This window comes from Somniosus microcephalus, chromosome 9 (genome assembly GCF_052327205.1).
Source record: "Somniosus microcephalus isolate GS21.2 chromosome 9, FLI_Smic_1.0, whole genome shotgun sequence".
In the NCBI taxonomy this organism is placed as follows: Eukaryota; Metazoa; Chordata; class Chondrichthyes; order Squaliformes; family Somniosidae; genus Somniosus; species Somniosus microcephalus.
The window spans coordinates 243,259,373-243,277,448 of record NC_140995.1 but is presented as its reverse complement, the minus strand read 5'-3'; the positions used below and the strand labels follow the sequence as shown (position 1 = coordinate 243,277,448).

General features: G+C 46.4%; 1 protein-coding gene across 1 annotated transcript in view; it reads right to left on the bottom strand.

Moving 5' to 3' along the window:
• The window catches only part of enah (ENAH actin regulator), a 286,829-nt gene that overhangs the window by 34,732 nt on the left and 234,021 nt on the right, over window positions 1–18,076 (bottom strand). Inside the window, exon 11 of the mRNA XM_085998252.1 lies at window positions 17,073–17,139. Within this exon, the coding sequence (XP_085854378.1) occupies window positions 17,073–17,139 (67 nt within the window). The remainder of the gene's footprint in view (window positions 1–17,072; window positions 17,140–18,076) is intronic.

Sequence of the window (18,076 nt, the reverse complement as noted above, 5' to 3'; positions counted from 1 at the left end):
CTCTTCAGGGCCTTGGGGCAGTGGGAGTTCCATAAGGGGACGCATCCGGTCGGGGTCGGGACCGATGACTCAGTGTTCCACAACACAGCCAAGGATGGCGAGGCGGTTTGTGCGGAATATGCACTTCTCCTTGTTATATGTCAGGTTCAGGAGTTGGGCGGTGCGGAGGAATTTTTCGAGGTTTGCGTCATGGTCCTGCAAGTCACGGCCGCAGATGGTCACATTGTCCAGATATGGGAAAGTGGCCTGCAACGCATTTTGATCTACCATCCGGTCCATCTCCCTTTGGAAGACGGAGACCCCGTTGGTGACGCCAAAGGGAACCCTAAGGAAGTGGTAGAGGCGGCCGTTTGCCTCAAGGGCAGTATACTGGCGGTCCTCAGGGCGGATAGGGAGCTGGTGGTACGCTGATTTCAGGTCAATGGTCGAGAAGACGCGGTACTGCGCGATCTGGTTGACCATATCAGCTATGCGGGGGAGTGGGTAGGCGTCCAGCAGGGTGTAGCGATTTATTGTCTGGCTGTAGTCGATGACCAGGCGCTGCTTCTCGCCGGTCTTAACGACCACAACCTGGGCTCGCCAGGGGCTGGTGCTGCCCTCAATAATCCCTTCCTTCAGGAGCCGCTCCACTTCGGTTTTAATGAAAACCCTGTCCCCGGCACTTTATCGCCTGCTCTTTGTGGCGATGGGCTTAACAGTCGGGGGTGAGGTTAGCAAACAGTGGGGGGGGGGGGGGGGGATGACTCTGTGTGTGGAGAGGTTGCACCTGGTGCGCGGCGGGCAATTTGGGAGCTGCTGGCTGCGGACTGTGAGTGGGGGTAGGGGTCCACCGTACGCCATCGTAACACTTTTAAGGTGGCACTGAAAATCTAACCCCAGCAGGACGGCAGCGCAGAGGTCGGGCAGGACCAGAAGTTTAAAATGATCGTACACGGTCCCGTCTACTACGAGTGTCACTACGCAGTAGCCGCCGATGTCCGCCGACTGGGACTCGGAGGCCATAGAAATCCGCTGGTGCGCAGGCAGGACTGGGAGAGAGCAACGCCGCACCGTGTCGGGGTGGATGAAGCTCTCCGTGCTCCCAGAGTCAAAAAGGCAGATTGTATCGTGGCCATTTACCTTAATGTCCATTGTGGAACTGGCCAGCTGGTGCGGTCTCGCTTGGTCCAGTGTAACGGATGCCAGCGTAGGGGTCGGTGTGTCGCTGCGGGTATCAGATGAGGCGGTGTTGGGGGCCTGCTGCGTTCCGGCTGTCGTCCAAGATGGCGGCGTCCATGATCCCCATGTGGCTGGAGGCATCCAAAATGGCTGCTGTACCGGTGGTTCGCACATGGCCGGGGAGGCCCAAGATGGCGGCCCGCATGGCCCACACGCGGCGCTGCTGGGGTTCGGGGTGGCTTTGGCCCTGCAGACGTTAGCGTAGTGTCCCTTCTTCCCGCAGCCCGAGCAGATCGCGTTTTTCGCCGGGCAGCGCGCTCTGGGGTGTTTTGCCTGACCACAGAAGTAGCATTTCTGGCCTTGGGGCACTGCTGTCTGGCCTTGGGACACTGCTGCGGTAGTTGGGCCGTTGCTGGGGTGGCACGGCGCTATGAGGCAGTCCTTCCGTGTCCCAGGCTGTCATTCCCCGCGGCGTCCACGGTGCAGAGGAGTAGGCATCCATGCCCCGGTAGGCTGCATCCAATGAGAGTGCGAGTTCAGAGGCCTTGTTGAGGTCGAGGTCACTCTGCTCCAACAGTCGCTGTCGGGTGTAATTGGATCTGTGGCCCGCTACAAAAGCGTCCCGGATAAGTTCCTCTGTGTACACGGCGGCCTTTACATCCTTACAACCACAGGCCCGGCCAAGCACAGACAGTGCCTGAAGGTATTCCACGGTCGATTCCCCAGGTTGTTGTTTACGACTCCCCAGAAGGTGCCTGGCGTACACTTCGTTCACTGGGCGCGTGTACTGGTCCTTGAGGAGCTTGATAGCGTCCGCGTACGAGGTCGCGTCTTGGATGACCGAGTACACTCGGTGGTTCACTTTGGAGGTCAGGACATCCAGTTTGTCCTCGTCCGATTTGATTGCTGCGGAGGCGGTCAGGAATTTTTCGAAACACTTAAGCCAGTGAGTAAACTTGGTGGATGAGTCCACCTCCCGATGATCTAAGTCCAGGCATGCTGGTGTGAGGATCTTCTCCATTATAAAAATTTTGTTAATAAAATTGATGCGCTATCAATTACTCATAAAAGACTGAGAGTTAAGAGAGTAACTAAAGGCTTTTATTAACAAAAGAATGAAGGTCTGCCTCGAGTGGTCGACCGGTCCAGAATTACAAAGGGCTGGGGAGCAGTCACCTTTATACTCGGACTTGTGGGAGGAGTCAGCCGAGGCATGTCCAGGCATGTACACAGTGGAATACAAACAGTGGTTTACCACACTAATATAGACTGGGATTGTAATAGTGTAAACGGCAGAAAAGGGGAAGAATTTTTGAAGTGTGTGCAGGAGAACTTTCTTGATCAATATGTTCCCAGCCTGACGAGGGAGGAGGCATTGCTAGATCTGGTTCTGGGGAATGAGGTAGGTCAAGTGGAGCAAGTGTCAGTCGGGGAACATTTAGGGTAGCACTCATAGTATCATAAACATAACAGTGATCATACTATCATAAGGTTGAGATTAGCTATGGAAAAGGACAGGGAGCAATCTAGAGTAAAAATGTTTAACTGGGGAGGGGGGGGGGCGCGGGGGGGACAATTTCAGTGCGATGAGAACGGATCTGGCCTGGGTAAACTGGAATCAAAGATTGGCAGGCAAAACTGTAATGGAACAATGGGCTGCCTTTAAAGAGGAGCTAGTTGAAGTACATTCCCACTACTGGAGAAAGGCAGGGCAACTAAAGTCAGGGCTCCCTGGATGATGAAAGAGATAAGACAATATGAGGAAACAGAAAAAGAGCACGCATGACAGATGTCAGGTTGGAAATACATCCGAGAAGCAGGCTATATATAGAAAGGGCAGAGGAGAAGTGAAAAAGAAAATAGATGGGGCAAAGAGAGGGTATGAGAATAGAATAGCAGCCAACATAAAAGGTAATCCAAAAGTCTTCTATAGGCATGTAAATAGTACAAGGGTAGTAAGAGCAGGGGTGGGGCCGATTAGGGACCAAAAAGGAGACCTACACATAGAGGCAGAAGGTATGGCTGAGGTACTAAATGAGTACTTTGCATCTGTCTTCACCAAGGAAGAGGATGCTTCCACAGACATAATAAAAGGAGGTGGTAGTGGAGATACTTGAGAGAATAAAAATTGATAGAGGTAGGAGAAAGGCTGGCTGTACTTAAAGTAGATAAATCACCGGGAGTGGATGGGATGCATCCTGGGATGCTGAGGGAATTGAGCAAGGAGATTGCAGAGGTAGTGGCCATAATATTCCAATCCTCCTTAGATGGTGGTGCCAGAGGACTGGAGAATTGCAAATGTTACACCATTGTTCAAAAAAGGGTGTAAAGATAAATCCAAGCCAGTCAGTTTGACCTCGGTCGTGGGGAAGCTTTTAGAAACAGTAATCAGGGACAAAATTAACAGTCACTTGGATAGGTGTGGATTAATTAAGGAAAGCCAGCATGGTTTTGTTAAAGGCAAATCATGTTTAACTAACTTGATTGAATTCTTTGATGAGGTAACAGAGGGTTGATGAGGGTAATGCAGTTGATGTAGTGTACATGGATTTCCAAAAGGTGTTCGACAAAGTGCCACATTATAGGCTTGCCAGCAAAGTTGAAGCCCATGGAATAAAAGGGACAGTGGCAGCATGGATGCAGAATTGGCTAAGAAACATAGAAGATAGGAGCAGGCCATTCGGACCCTCGAGCCTGCTCCGCCATTCAATGAGATCATGGCTGATCATCCAAACTCAGTACCCTGTCCCTACCTTCTCCCCATATCCCTTCAGCCTTAAGAAATATATCTAAATCCTTCTTGAATATATTTAATGACTTGGCCTCAACTGCCTTCTGTGGTAGAGGATTCCACAGGTTCACCACTCTCTGGCTGAAGAAATTCCTCATCTCTGTCCTAAATGGCTTACCCCTTATCTTTAGACTGTGACCCCTGGTTCTGGACTCCCCTGCCATCGGGAACATCCTTCCTGCATCTAGTCTGTCTAGTCCTGTTAGAATTTTATAAGTTTCAATGAGATCCCCTCTCATTCTTCTAAACTCCAGCGAGTATAAGCCCAATCGACCCAATCTCTCCTCATACGTCATTCCTGCCATCCCAGGTATCAGTCTGGTGAATCTTCGCTGCACTCCCTCCATGGCAAGAACATTCTTCCTCAGATAAGGCGACCAAAACTGCACACAATACTCAAGGTGCTGTACAGCTGCAGCAAGACATCCTTGTTTCTGTACTCAAACCCTCTCACTACGAAGGCCAACATACCATTTGCCTTCTTAACCGCCTGCTGCACTTGCATGCTTACCTTCAGCGACTGGTGCACAAGGACACCCAGGTCTTGTTGCACTTCCCCTTCTCCCAATCTATTGCCGTTCAGATAATAATCTGCCTTCCTGTTTTTGCCACCAAAGTGGATAACCTCGCATTTATCCACATTAAACTGCATCTGCCATGCATCTGCCCAATCACCCAACCTGTCCAAATCATACTGGAGTTTCTCGGTATCCTCCTCACAGCACACACACCCACCCAGCTTTGTGTCGTCTGCAAACTTGGAGATATTACATCTAGTTCCCTTGTCTAGATCATTAATATATATTGTGAATAGCTGGGGTCCTAGGACCGATCCCTGCGGTACCCCACTAGTCACTGCCTGCCACTCGGAAAAAGACCTGTTTATTCCAACTCTTTGCTTCCTGTCTGCCAACCAGTTCTCTCTCCAAGTCAGTACCTTGCCCCCAATCCCATGTGCCTTAACTTTACACACTAATCTCTTATGCGGGAACTTATCGAAAGCCTTCTGAAAGTCCAAATACACCACATCCACTGGTTCTCCCTTATCTATTCTACCAGTTACATCCTCAAAAAATTCCAGTAGATTAGTCAAGCACGATTTACCTTTTGTAAATCCATGTTGACTTTGTCCGATCCTGTCACTGTTTTCCAAGTGCTCTGCTATTACATCTTTCATAATGGACTCTAGCATTTTCCCCACTAACGATGTCAGGCTTACCGGTCTATAATTCCCCGTTTTCTCTCTACCACCTTTTTTGAACAGTGGGGTAACATTAGCCACCCTTCAATCCATGGGAACTGTTCCAGAGTCTATATAATTTTGGAAGATGACCAGCAATGCATCTACTATTTCTAGGGCCACTTCCTTAAGTACCCTAGGATGTAGATTATCAGGCCCTGGGGATTTATCGGCCTTCAATCCCATCAATTTCCCTAACACCATTTCCCTACAAAAACTGATCTCATTCAGTTCCTCCCTCTCATTAGACCCTATGTTCCCTGACATCTCTGGGAGGTTATTTGTGTCCTCCTTTGTGAAGACAGAACCAAAGTATATATTTAATTGGTCTGCCATTTCTTTGTTCCCCATTATAAATTCCCCTGATTCTGACTGTAAGGGACCTACGCTTGACTTCACCAATCTTTTTCTCTTTACATATCTATAAAAGCTTTTACAGTCAGTTTTTATGTTGCCTGCAAGCTTACTCTCATACTCTATTTTCCCCCTCTTAATTAATCCCTTTGTCCTCCTTTGCTGAATCCTGAACTGCTCCCAATCCTCAGGTTTACTGCTTTTTCTGGCCAATTTATATGTCCTCTCCTTGGATCTTATGCTATCCCTAATTTCCCTTGTTGGCTACGGTTGAGTCACCTTTTTTGTTTTATTTTTATGCCAAACAGGGTTGAACAAATTCTGTAGTTCATCCATGCGATCTTTGAATGTTTGCCATTGCCTATCCACTGTCAACCCTTTGAGTAACATTCCCCAATCAATCCTACCCAACTCGCACCTCATACCATCGTAGTTTCCTTCATTTAAATTCAGGACCCTTGTCTCCGAGTCAACTACTTCACTCTCCATCTTAATGAAGAATTCTATCATATTATGATCGCTCCGTCCCAAGGGGCCTCGCACAACAAGATTGCTAATTAATCCTTTCTCATTACATAATACCCAGTCTAAGATGGCCTGGTCTCTAGTTGGTTTCTCGACATATTGGTCCAGGAAACCATCCCGTATACACTCCAGGAATTCCTCCTCCACAGTATTGTTACTAATTTGGTTAGCCCAATCTATATGTAGATTAAAGTCACCCATGATGACTGCTGTGCCCTTATTGCACGCGTCTCTAATTTTCCATTTAATGCCATCCCCAACCTCAGCATTACTGTTTGGAGGTCTATACACCACTCCCACTAACGTTTTCTGCCCCTTGGTATTTCTCAGTTCTACCCATACAGATTCCACATCAGAGCCAATATCCTTCCTTACAATTGTGTTAATCCCCTCTTTAACCAGCAATGCTACCCCACCTCCTTTTCCTTTTTGCCTGTCTTTCCTGAATATTGAATACCCCTGGATGTTGAGTTCCCAGCCTTGGTCACCCTGGAGCCATGTTTCCGTAATCCCAATCACATCATATCCGTTTACCTCTATTTGCGCAGCTAATTCATCCACCTTATTATGATAGTGATAGGAAACAGAGAGTAGTGGTGAGCGATTGTTTTCGGACTGGAGTAAGGTATACAGTGGTGTTCCCAGGGGTCAGTTCCAGGACCACTGCTTTTCTTGACATACATTAATGACTTGATGTGGGTGTACAGGGCACAATTTCAAAATTTGCAGATGACACAAAACTTGGAAGTATAGTGAACAGTGAGGAGGAGAGTGATAGACTTCAGGAAGACAAACAGGCTGGTGAAATGGGCGGACACGTGGCAGATGAATTTAACGCAGAAAAGTGTGAAGTGATACATTTTGGTAGAAAGAATGAGGAGAGGGCATAGAAACTGAAGGGTACAATCCTAAAGCTGGTGCACGAACAGAGAGACCTGGGGGTATGTGGGCACAAATCGTTGAAGATGGCAGGGCAGGTTGAGAAAGCAGTTAAAAAGGCTTACAGGATCCTGGGCATCATAAATAGAGGTATAGAGTACAAAAGTGTGGAAATTATGAAGAACCTGTGTAAAATACTGGTTCGGCCCCAACTGGAGTATTGTGTCCAATTCTGGGCACCACACTTTAGGAAGGATGTGAAGGCCTTAGAGAGGGTGCAGAAAAGATTTACGAGAATGATTCCAGGAATGAGACACTTCAGTTACGTTGATAGACTGGAGAAGCTGGGGTTGTTCTCCTTGGAGCAGAGAAGATTGATAGGGGATTTGATAGAGGTGTTCAAAATCATGAAGGGTTTGGAGAGAGCAGAAAGAAACTGTTCCCATTAGCAGAAGGGTCGAGAACCAGAGGACACAGATTCAAGGTGATTGGCAAAAGAACCAAAGGCGACAGACGAATAAACTTTTACGCAGCGAGTGGTTAAGATCTGGAATGTACAGCCTGAAAGAATGGTGGGGGCAGATTCAGTCACGGCTTTCAAAAGGGAATAGGTTAAGTACCTGAAGGAAATACATTTGCAGGGCTACGGGGAAAGGGCAGGGAATTGGGACAAGCTGAAGTGCTCTTGCAGAGAGCCAGCATGGGCTCGACAGTCCGAATGGCCTTCTTCCGTGCTGTAACCATTCTATGAACCCTAAACCCTTGCATGTCTCTTCCTTGTGACAATATTCATGTATTATACTATCTGCAGAAAATGAACAAGTGTGGGCTGAAAACAATTATATTGAGGATTGCAGCAACCACCATTGCTGAAACAAAATAATTATTAGGACACGTGAATCCAAGGTGGCGCAAGGTTGGTGTGTTTAGATTCAAACTGCACTGAACAAGACTCAGCTTGGTCATATCTATCACGAGATGTTAAACCGAGGGCCCGTCTGCTCTCTAAGGTGGTGTAAAAAGATCCCATGGCACTATTTCGAAGAAGAGCAGGGGAGTTATCCGCGGTGGCCTGACCAATATTTATCCCTCAATCAACAGCACTAAAAACAGGTTATCTGGTCATTATCACATTCCTGTTTGTGGGATCATGCTGTGTGAAAATTGGTTGCTGTGTTTCCCACATTACAACAGTGACTACCTTCAAAAGTACTTCGTTGGCTGTAAAACGCTTTGGGACGTCCTGAGCGCTATATAAATGCAAGTCTTTCTTTTTCTTTTATGTTAAAGAAACCAGGCAGGTAAACTGAAGATCAGAAATTTCTTTCCATGTTCCTTCCTCTGTCAGTGTCGCTCATGTTCCACAGGAGGGCACAGGAGCATCAATCCAAATCCCTATTCAGTACTGTCACCGCGTGGGTGCGGAAAGAGGATCCTACTCATGAAAACCAAATTTTAATAGTTAGCCTTTAAACTTCCTGCCTTTTCAGCTGGATGTAAAAGACATTATGCTGTGATTTGAAGAGCAGGGGAGTTCTCCCCAAAAATTCCACAATCACCACAGAAGCAGGAAAAAGAAAATCGGAGGCAGCGGCTGGACATATAGCAGAGAGCGGAGGAACAGAGCGGACCTAATCGGAGGCAGCGGCTGGACATATAGCAGAGAGCGGAGGAACAGCGCGGACCTAATCGGAGGCAGCGGCTGGACATAAAGCAGAGAGCGGAGGAACAGCGCGGACCTAATCGGAGGCAGCGGCTGGACATAAAGCAGAGAGCGGAGGAACAGCGCGGACCTAATCGGAGGCAGCGGCTGGACATAAAGCAGAGAGCGGAGGAACAGCGCGGACCTAATCGGAGGCAGCGGCTGGACATAAAGCAGAGAGCGGAGGAACAGAGTGGACCTAATCGGAGGCAGCGGCTGGACATATAGCAGAGAGCGGAGGAACAGAGTGGACCTAATCGGAGGCAGCGGCTGGACATATAGCAGAGAGCGGAGGAACAGCGCGGACCTAATCGGAGGCAGCGGCTGGACATAAAGCAGAGAGCGGAGGAACAGCACGGACCTAATCGGAGGCAGCGGCTGGACATAAAGCAGAGAGCGGAGGAACAGCACGGACCTAATCGGAGGCAGCGGCTGGACATAAAGCAGGGAGCGGAGGAACAGCGCGGACCTAATCGGAGGCAGCGGCTGGACATAAAGCAGAGAGCGGAGGAACAGCACGGACCTAATCGGAGGCAGCGGCTGGACATAAAGCAGAGAGCGGAGGAACAGAGCGGACCTAATCGGAGGCAGCGGCTGGACATATAGCAGAGAGCGGAGGAACAGCGCGGACCTAATCGGAGGCAGCGGCTGGACATAAAGCAGAGAGCGGAGGAACAGCGCGGACCTAATCGGAGGCAGCGGCTGGACATAAAGCAGGGAGCGGAGGAACAGCGCGGACCTAATCGGAGGCAGCGGCTGGACATAAAGCAGAGAGCGGAGGAACAGCGCGGACCTAATCGGAGGCAGCGGCTGGACATATAGCAGAGAGCGGAGGAACAGCGCGGACCTAATCGGAGGCAGCGGCTGGACATAAAGCAGAGAGCGGAGGAACAGCGCGGACCTAATTGGAGGCAGCGGCTGGACATAAAGCAGAGAGCGGAGGAACAGCGCGGACCTAATCGGAGGCAGCGGCTGGACATAAAGCAGAGAGCGGAGGAACAGCACGGACCTAATCGGAGGCAGCGGCTGGACATAAAGCAGAGAGCGGAGGAACAGCGCGGACCTAATCGGAGATGATATCAACGTTGGCCGAACTTTCCACGATTTGCAAAAAAAACCAGGTGTGACATCACAGGACAGCAGGTGGGTGATTGGTTGGTGAATATTAAGGTTTTTTTCTCTCTAAACTAAGACAGTGGTTTAAACTAGTAGAAAACTATAACAAACTGTATTAAATTTATAGCTTAAACTAGTTAAAACTAATTTATAACTATAATGAATTGCTGAATAAAGACTTTAACTAATTACATTTAAAAAATAAGGCTAGACTAAGATATGGCAGGGCAGGTTGTGTGTCTGGACTGCAGTATGTGAGAGTTTGTGGACGGCGAGACTGTCCCGAGCAAATACATCTGCAGATTTCTCCATCTCAGATCTCTCCGGCTCAGAGTCATTGAGCTGGAGTGCAAGTTGGAGACATTCCGACACATAAGGGAGGGGGAGTAATTTCTGGAGTTTTATCCAGAATACAGTCGCACCCCATAGGAAAGCACAGTTTCAGGAAAGGGAGGGTGGGGAGACAGGTAGCGGGGATGTAGGAGAGGTTGAGAAGGAGGTCCCGCAGACACTGGTCCTGTCCAACAGGTACGATGTACTCGCTACCTTGTGAGGACAAGGAGACAGACTGCAGGGAGGAAGCCACAATGCAGACCAAGGCACCGTGGCTCAGAAGGCGGTTCGGGGGGGGGGGGGGGGGGGGGCGGGTGAGGGGAAAGAGCAGAATAGAAATGTGGTAGTGATAGGAGATCCTATAATTAGGAGGATAAGTAGCGTCTCTGCAGCCAAGAACAAGAATCCTGAAGGGTGTGTTGCCTACCCGGTGCCGGGGTAAGAGATATCTCATGGCGGCTGGAGAGGAACTTGGAAAGGAAGGGGATAAATCCAGTTGCCGTGGTCCATGTTGGAACAAACGACATAGGTAGGAACAGGGAGGAGGTCCTACTGAAGAAGCATCAGGAGTTAGGATCTAAATTAAAAAGCAGGACCTCGAGGGTAATAATCTCTGGATTATTGCCCGAGCCACGTGCAAACTGGCATAGAAGAGAACAGATCAGGAGAATTAACACGTGGCTAAAGGGCTTGTGTGGGAAAGAGGGGTTCCTTTTATGGGACACTGGCACCAGTTCTGGGACAGGAAGAAGCTGTACCGATGGGACCCGTGTCCTAGCGGAAAAGTTAAATAGGGAGGTGGCAAAGGCTTTAAACTAGTAAGGTGGGGGGGGAGGGATCTACAAAAAACATAACCAGCCTAAATATAAACAAAACAGGAAAAGAGAGCAAAGAAACAATAAAGTAAGGGAGGACATTGCTGGCAAGGGAATAAATAGAGTTATAGAACAGGAGTCTAAAAAGATGGTTAAACAGAAAGTGAGAGGAAATCCTATTAAGAATGAGTTAAACTATCTGTACAGCAACGCACACAGTGTCTGTAATAAAACAGGGGAGCTGGAGGGAATCATGTGTTGTGAAGAACTAGACAGAAGGGATTACTGAGACATGGCTACAGAAAAATCAGGACTGGGAATTAAACATTGCAGGGTATAACATATTTAGAAAAGATAGGGAAGGATTAGGGATAACAATGGCGGTAAAAAAAGATAAAAATAGAATCCATATGGAGAGAGATAAAAGATAATGAAGGATCAATCACACTAATAGGCGTAGTCTACAGACCACCTAATAGTGGAAGGGAGGTGGAGGAAGAAATATGCAGACAAATTAGGGAAATGAGTAAAAAACATAGAATAATAATCATGGGGGATTTCAACTACCCTGATATTAATTGGGCAGAAGAGGCAGGTAAAGGGGATAAGGGAATGGAGTTCCTACAATGTGTACAGGACTCCTTTCTAACCCAATAAGTAAAAAGCCCAAGGAGGGAGGATTCGCTATTGGATCTAGAAATGGGGAATGAACCAGAGTAGATAAGTAAAGGTAGGGGAACATCTAGGCAATAGTGACCATAATATATGCTTTAAGATGACCTAAGTACAGGAGACTTTGGTTTATCCGGAGGTTATATGTCCGGAATACTCGATCTAACGGCAAAAATCAGGAGCCGTTTTCTATAAGTTTTTTTTAGTTCTCGTTGTTTTTCCCCCCAGTCAGGCACTGCAAGGTCTGTAGCTATAGCAACAGCTTCAGCCAGAGACGCTTGCAGCTGCAGTCGACTGTTTTGAAGCTGTTCAACAGGGTTTGTTGATTCACACGGAGCTTGTCAGTTCCGTATCTCTCAACATTAACGCTGGTGTGTCCGGCACTTTTGATGGTACGGCACCAGCTCGGTCCTGTCAGTGCCGGATATCAGAAAGTTTCCTGTATGGTGAAAACCAGGTTAATAGATTGGAGAAAAGCTGATTTTGAGGAGCTGAGAATAGAACTTGGGAAAATAAAATGGGCAACAATATTGGCAAACAACGATGTAGAACAGCAATGGGAAACATTTAAAACGGTGTTCAAGAGTGTGCAGGAACAATACATTCCGGTAAAAGGAAAGAACAAATTAAACACCAATGAGACTCCATGGATGAGTAAAGCCATAAGGGAACAATTGAGGGTAAGGAAAGAGGCATACATTAAGTACATGGACAGCAGGGGAATGCATGATAAGGGAGAATACAAAAAGATTAGGAGAGAAGTCAAAAAAACAATTAGGGAGGCAAAGAGGATCTATGCAATTAAAATATCAAGGAACATAAAACAAAATGGTAAAATATTTTATAGACACATCAATAAAAAAATGGTTGGGATGGGAATAGGGCCATTGAGGGATAGACAGGATAATACCACAGGTAACGATAGAGAGATGGCAGAAATATTAAATAATTATTTTGTTTTAGTATTTACGAGGGAGATAGAACAGGTGGACATGACATTGGACGATGAGGTTAGTAATGAGATAAGTGCATTTAAAATAAAAAAGGGATATATAAATAAATAAACTAATCAAACTCAAAGAGGATAAAGTCCCTGGTCCGGATGGATTGCATCCATGCATTTTAAAACATAGAAGATAGGAGCAGGAGTAGGCCATTCGGCCCTTCGAGCCTGCTCCGCCATTCAATGAGATCATGGCTGATCATCAAAATTCAGTACCCTGTCCCTGCCTTCTCCCCATATCCCTTGATCCCTTTAGCCTCAAGAAATATATCCAATTCTTTCTTGAATATACTTAATGAACTGGCCTCCACCGCCCTCTGTGGCAGAGAATTCCACAGGTTCACCACTCTCGGTGAAGAAATTCCTCCTCATTTCAGTCCTAAATGGCTTACCCCTTATCCTTAGACTATGACCCCTGGTTCTAGACTCCCCGGCCATCAGAAACATCCTTCCTGCATCTAGTCTGTCCAGACCTGACAGAATTTTATAGGTTTCGATGAGATCTCCTCTCAATCTTCTAAACTCCAGTGAGTATAATCCCAATCGACACAATCTCTCCTCATACGTCATTCCTGCCATCCCAGGTATCAGCCTGGTGAATCTTCGCTGCACTCCCTCCATGGCAAGAACATCCTTCCTCAGGTAAGGTGACCAAAACTGCACACAATACTCAAGGTGCGGTCTCACCAAGGCCCTGTACGACTGTAGCAAGACATCCTTGTTCCTGTACTCTAACCCTCTTGCTACGAAGGCCAACATACCATTTGCCTTCTTAACCGCCTGCTGCACCTGCATGCTTACCTTCAGCGACTGGTGCACAACACCACCCAGGTCTCTTTGCACTTCCCCTTCTCCCAATCTATTGCCATTCAAATAATAATCTGCCTTCCTGTTTTTGCCACCAAAGTGGATAACTTCACATTTATCCACATTATGGTGCATTTACCATGCTTCTGCCCAATCACCCAACCTGTCCAAATCGCACTGGAGTTTTACGACATCCTCCTCACAGCTTACCCTCCCACCCAGCTTTGTGTCGTCTGCAAATTTGGAGATATTACATCCAATTCCCTCGTCCAAATCATTAATATATATTGTGAACAGCTGGGGTCCTAGGACCGATCCTTGCGGTACCCCACTAGTCACTGCCTGCCACTCGGAAAACGACCCGTTTATTCCAACTCTTTGCTTTCTGTCCGCCAACCAGTTCTCTATCCAAGTCAATACCTTGCCCCCAATCCCATGTGCCTTAATTTTGCACGCTAATCTCTTATGCGGGACCTTATCGAAAACCTTCTGAAAGTCCAAATACACCACATCCACTGGTTCTCCTTTATCTATTTTACCAGTTACATCCTCAAAAAATTCCAGTAGATTAGTCAAGCATGATTTACCTTTTGTAAATCCATGTTGACTTTGTCCGATCCTGTCACTGCTTTCCAAGTGCTCTGCTATTACATCTTTTATAATAGACTCTAGCATTTTCCCCACTACCGATGTCAGGCTTACCGGTCTAATTCCCTGCTTTTTCTCTACCACCTTTTTTTGAATAGTGGGGTAACATTAGCTACCCTCCAATCCATGGGTACCGTTCCAGAGTCTATTGAGTTCTGGAAGATGACCAGCAATGCATCTATCATCTCGAGGGCCACCTCCTTAAGTACCCTGGGATGTAGACCATCAGGCCCTGGGGATTTATCGGCCTTCAGTCCCATCAATTTTCCTAACACCATTTCCCTACAAATACTGATTTCTTTCAGTTCCACCCTTTCATCAGACCCTATGTTCCCCGGCATCTCTGGGAGGTTATTTGTGTCCTCCTTTGTGAAGACAGAACCAAAATATGTATTTCGTTGGTCTGCCATTTCTTTGTTTCCCATTATAAATTCCCCTGATTCTGACTGTAAGGGACCTACGCTTGACTTCACCAATCTTTTTCTCTTCACATATCTATAAAAGCTTTTACAGTCAGTTTTTATGTTCCCTGCAAGCTTACTCTCATATTCTATTTTCCCTTTCTTAATTAATCCCTTTGTCCTCCTTTGTTGACTCCTAAACTGCTCCCAATCCTCAGGATTATTGCTTTTTCTAGCCAATTTATGTGTCCTCTCCTTGGATCTTATGCTATCCCTAATTTCCCTTGTTAGCCACGGTTGAGTCACCTTTTTTGTTTTATTTTTATGCCAAACTGGGATGAACAAATTCTGTAGCTCATCCATTCGGTCTTTGAATGTTTGCCATTGCCTATCCACCGTCAACCCTTTGAGTGACATTCCCCAATCAATCCTACCCAACTCGCTCCTAAGACCATCGTAGTTTCCTTTAGTTAAATTGAGGACCCTTGTCTCTGAGTCAACTACTTCATTCTCCATCTTAATGAAGAATTCGATCATATTATGATCGCTCCGACCCAAGGGGCCTCGTACAACAAGATTGCTAATTAATCCTTTCTCGTTACATAATACCCAGTCTAAGATGACCTGATCTCTGGTTGGTTCCTCGACATATTGGTCCAGGAAACCATCCCGTAAACACTCCAGGAATTCCTCCTCCACAGTATTGTTACTAATTTGGTTGGCCCAATCTATATGTCGATTAAAGTCATCCATGATGACTGCTGTGCCCTTATTGCACGCTTCTTTAATTTCCCATTTAATGCCATCCCCAACCTCCGCCTTACTGTTTGGAGGTCTATATACCACTCCCACTAATGTTTTTTTCCCCCTTAGTATTTCTCAATTCTACCCATACAGATTCCACATCATCAGAGCTAATATCCTTCATTACAATTGTGTTAATCCCTTCTTTAACCAGTAATGCTACCTGTGGTAAACCACTGTTTGTATTCCACTGTGTACATGCCTGGACATGCCTCGGCTGACTCCTCCCACAAGTCCTAGTATAAAGGTGACTGCTCCCCAGCCCTTTGTATTTCTGGACCGGTCGACCACTCGAGGCAGACCTTCATTCTTTTGTTAATAAAAGCCTTTAGTTACTCTCTTAACTCTCAGTCTTTTATGAGTAATTGATAGCGCATCACTACCCCTCCTCCCTTTCCTTTTTGCCTATCTTTCCTGAATATCGAATACCCCTGGATGTTGAGTTCCCAGTCTTGGCCATCCTTGAGCCACGTTTCCGTAATCCCAACCAAATCATATTCATTTACCTCTATTTGTGCAGCCAATTCATCCACCTTATTACAAATGCTCCTCGCATTAAGACACAAAGCCTTCAGGCTTGTTTTTTTAACGCTCTTAGACCTATTAGAATTATTATTTACTGTGGCCGCGTTTGATTTAAACCATTGATTTCTCTGACTGCCACTTTTGTTTTTCTCCTTCCTATCTTTTGCTTTTATCCCTGTTTTCCTTTCCTCTGTCTCCCTGCTCAGGTTCCCAACCCCCTGCCATTTTAGTTTAAACCCCCCCGAACAGTGCTAGCAAACCTCCCCGCAAGGATATTTGTCCCGCTCAAGTTCAGGTGCAACCCGTCCGACTTGTACAAGTCCCACCTTCACCAGAAGCAGGCCCAGTGATCCAGGAAACTAAAGCCCTCCCTCCTGCACCAACTCTTTAGCCACGCATTCATCTGCTCTATCCTCCTATTCCTATACTCACTAGCACGTGTAGGTGTAGAGCCAGAGGATAGCTAACGTAATACCGATATTTAAGAAGGGGGATAGAACATGTCCAGGGAATTATAGACCAGTCAGCTGGTAGGAAAAATAATGGAATCCCTACTGAAGGAGAAAATAGTAGAAACCAAAAATAGAATAATGAATAGTCAGCATGGATTTCAAAAGGGAAAGTTTTGCTTGACCAACCTCATTGGAATTTTTTGAAGAGGTAACAGAGAGTGTAGACAATGGTAATGCAGTAGATGTTATTTATCTAAATTTTCAAAAGGCCTTCGATAAGGTACCCCATAATAGACTGATGAACAAGGTCAGAGAATGCGGAGTCAGGAGACAAGTAGTGCTACTACTGAGCCAAGCTGGCATTATAAAAAAGAGAACAGGTAAATGGTACTGCCCAAACTCTCAAAAAACACAGGTAGAGCTGTATTCAAACACAGCAACTGCTTTGGTCAGCTGGGCATAATAGAAGGGTGGTATTATCTTTACCATGAAAATTCTGGGTCCTGTTTACAGTGGAACAAGCTTTTTTTTTTAAGTCTTTCTTTTTTTAATTTACTGCTGCTTCCCTCCAAGCTTCCAGCATTCTACAGCAAGCATCTCTCAGGTCAAAGCCAGTGTCACTTTAATCGCCCAAGAGCGTGTATCAGCGAGACTGCTCTGCATCCATGAGCCTTTCTCCTGTACCTCCCCAGCAGCCTGGCTCACATCAGATACTCACCCATCTGAGGACACACTCACATCCTTCCAGAGACTGCAGCACAACATATTAGTAATGAATACACCATCATGTTATGCCACCAGACTGCCTACCTGCATCATATGATGCCCTAAATCTGTAGGATCTTACCTGGAAATTACTGGGGATTTGTTGCCATTTACAGTGCTTGATCTTTCCCAAGGCTTTCTGGTTGTCTCTGAAAACAGAAGCATTTCCACAGGATTCAACAAGTTGTAACACAAACCATTTAGTAAAAAAAATTAAAAATGAGTTTAATCAAAGCAATTTATAACTTGTGTTCTGTAAATAGAGAATAGATACCTGCAGGGGGTGAAATCTAATCAAGGGGGAAGATTAATTCAGATGCTGAACCATGGATATGTAGGTGTGAGTTACAGACTGGAATCTAAGCAGGAGGTTCAGGTGACAGCAATCCAAGATCCTCCATTCAATGACAGCCTGCAATTCTCCCTTTTATTATAGGTTTCCATATTATTACTTTGTATGCTTTTTATTCTGTTGAGCCACATTTTTGCCACTAATGTGACAGGAACCGCTCTCCAGAGATGGCCACTTCTTTCCAAGGCGCCTCAGGCACATGAACAACCTAAAACTCACTGGCTGCTTGAGTGGCAGGAGAGCAATGAATGCTCAGCTGCTGCTGGAACAAGAAAGCAAATGAAAGGTCAGCTCATGCTGCAACCAGTTCACTGCCACTGGAGGACTGACCGCTTTCTGTGGGCAAATTGTCTCCTGCATTTGCTTACATAGCAGCACCTGCACTTCAAAAGTCATCTATTGGTTGTGAAGTACCTGGAACATCTTGAGCATGTGATAAGATACCAGATTCTTTCCTTCTTGCTTTATGTTGCGTTGTGTATATGAGAGGACCAGTGTTGCTACAAGGTACTGAGCTGAAAATTGGTGAAGTTCTGGTGATAAAAGTGCCAAACCCACACACTCTTTCAGGAATGATAGTGAGTTCATCCTCATTTATGTACCAGATACATCCACGACACTGGTCAGTTCAGAGCCTTGCTGATTGCTAACTTACTGTATTACTCATTGAGGAACATGGTATGTAAAGTGGGTGAAGCTTAGCCAGCCATGTCCAAAGGGATTGCAACTGGGCC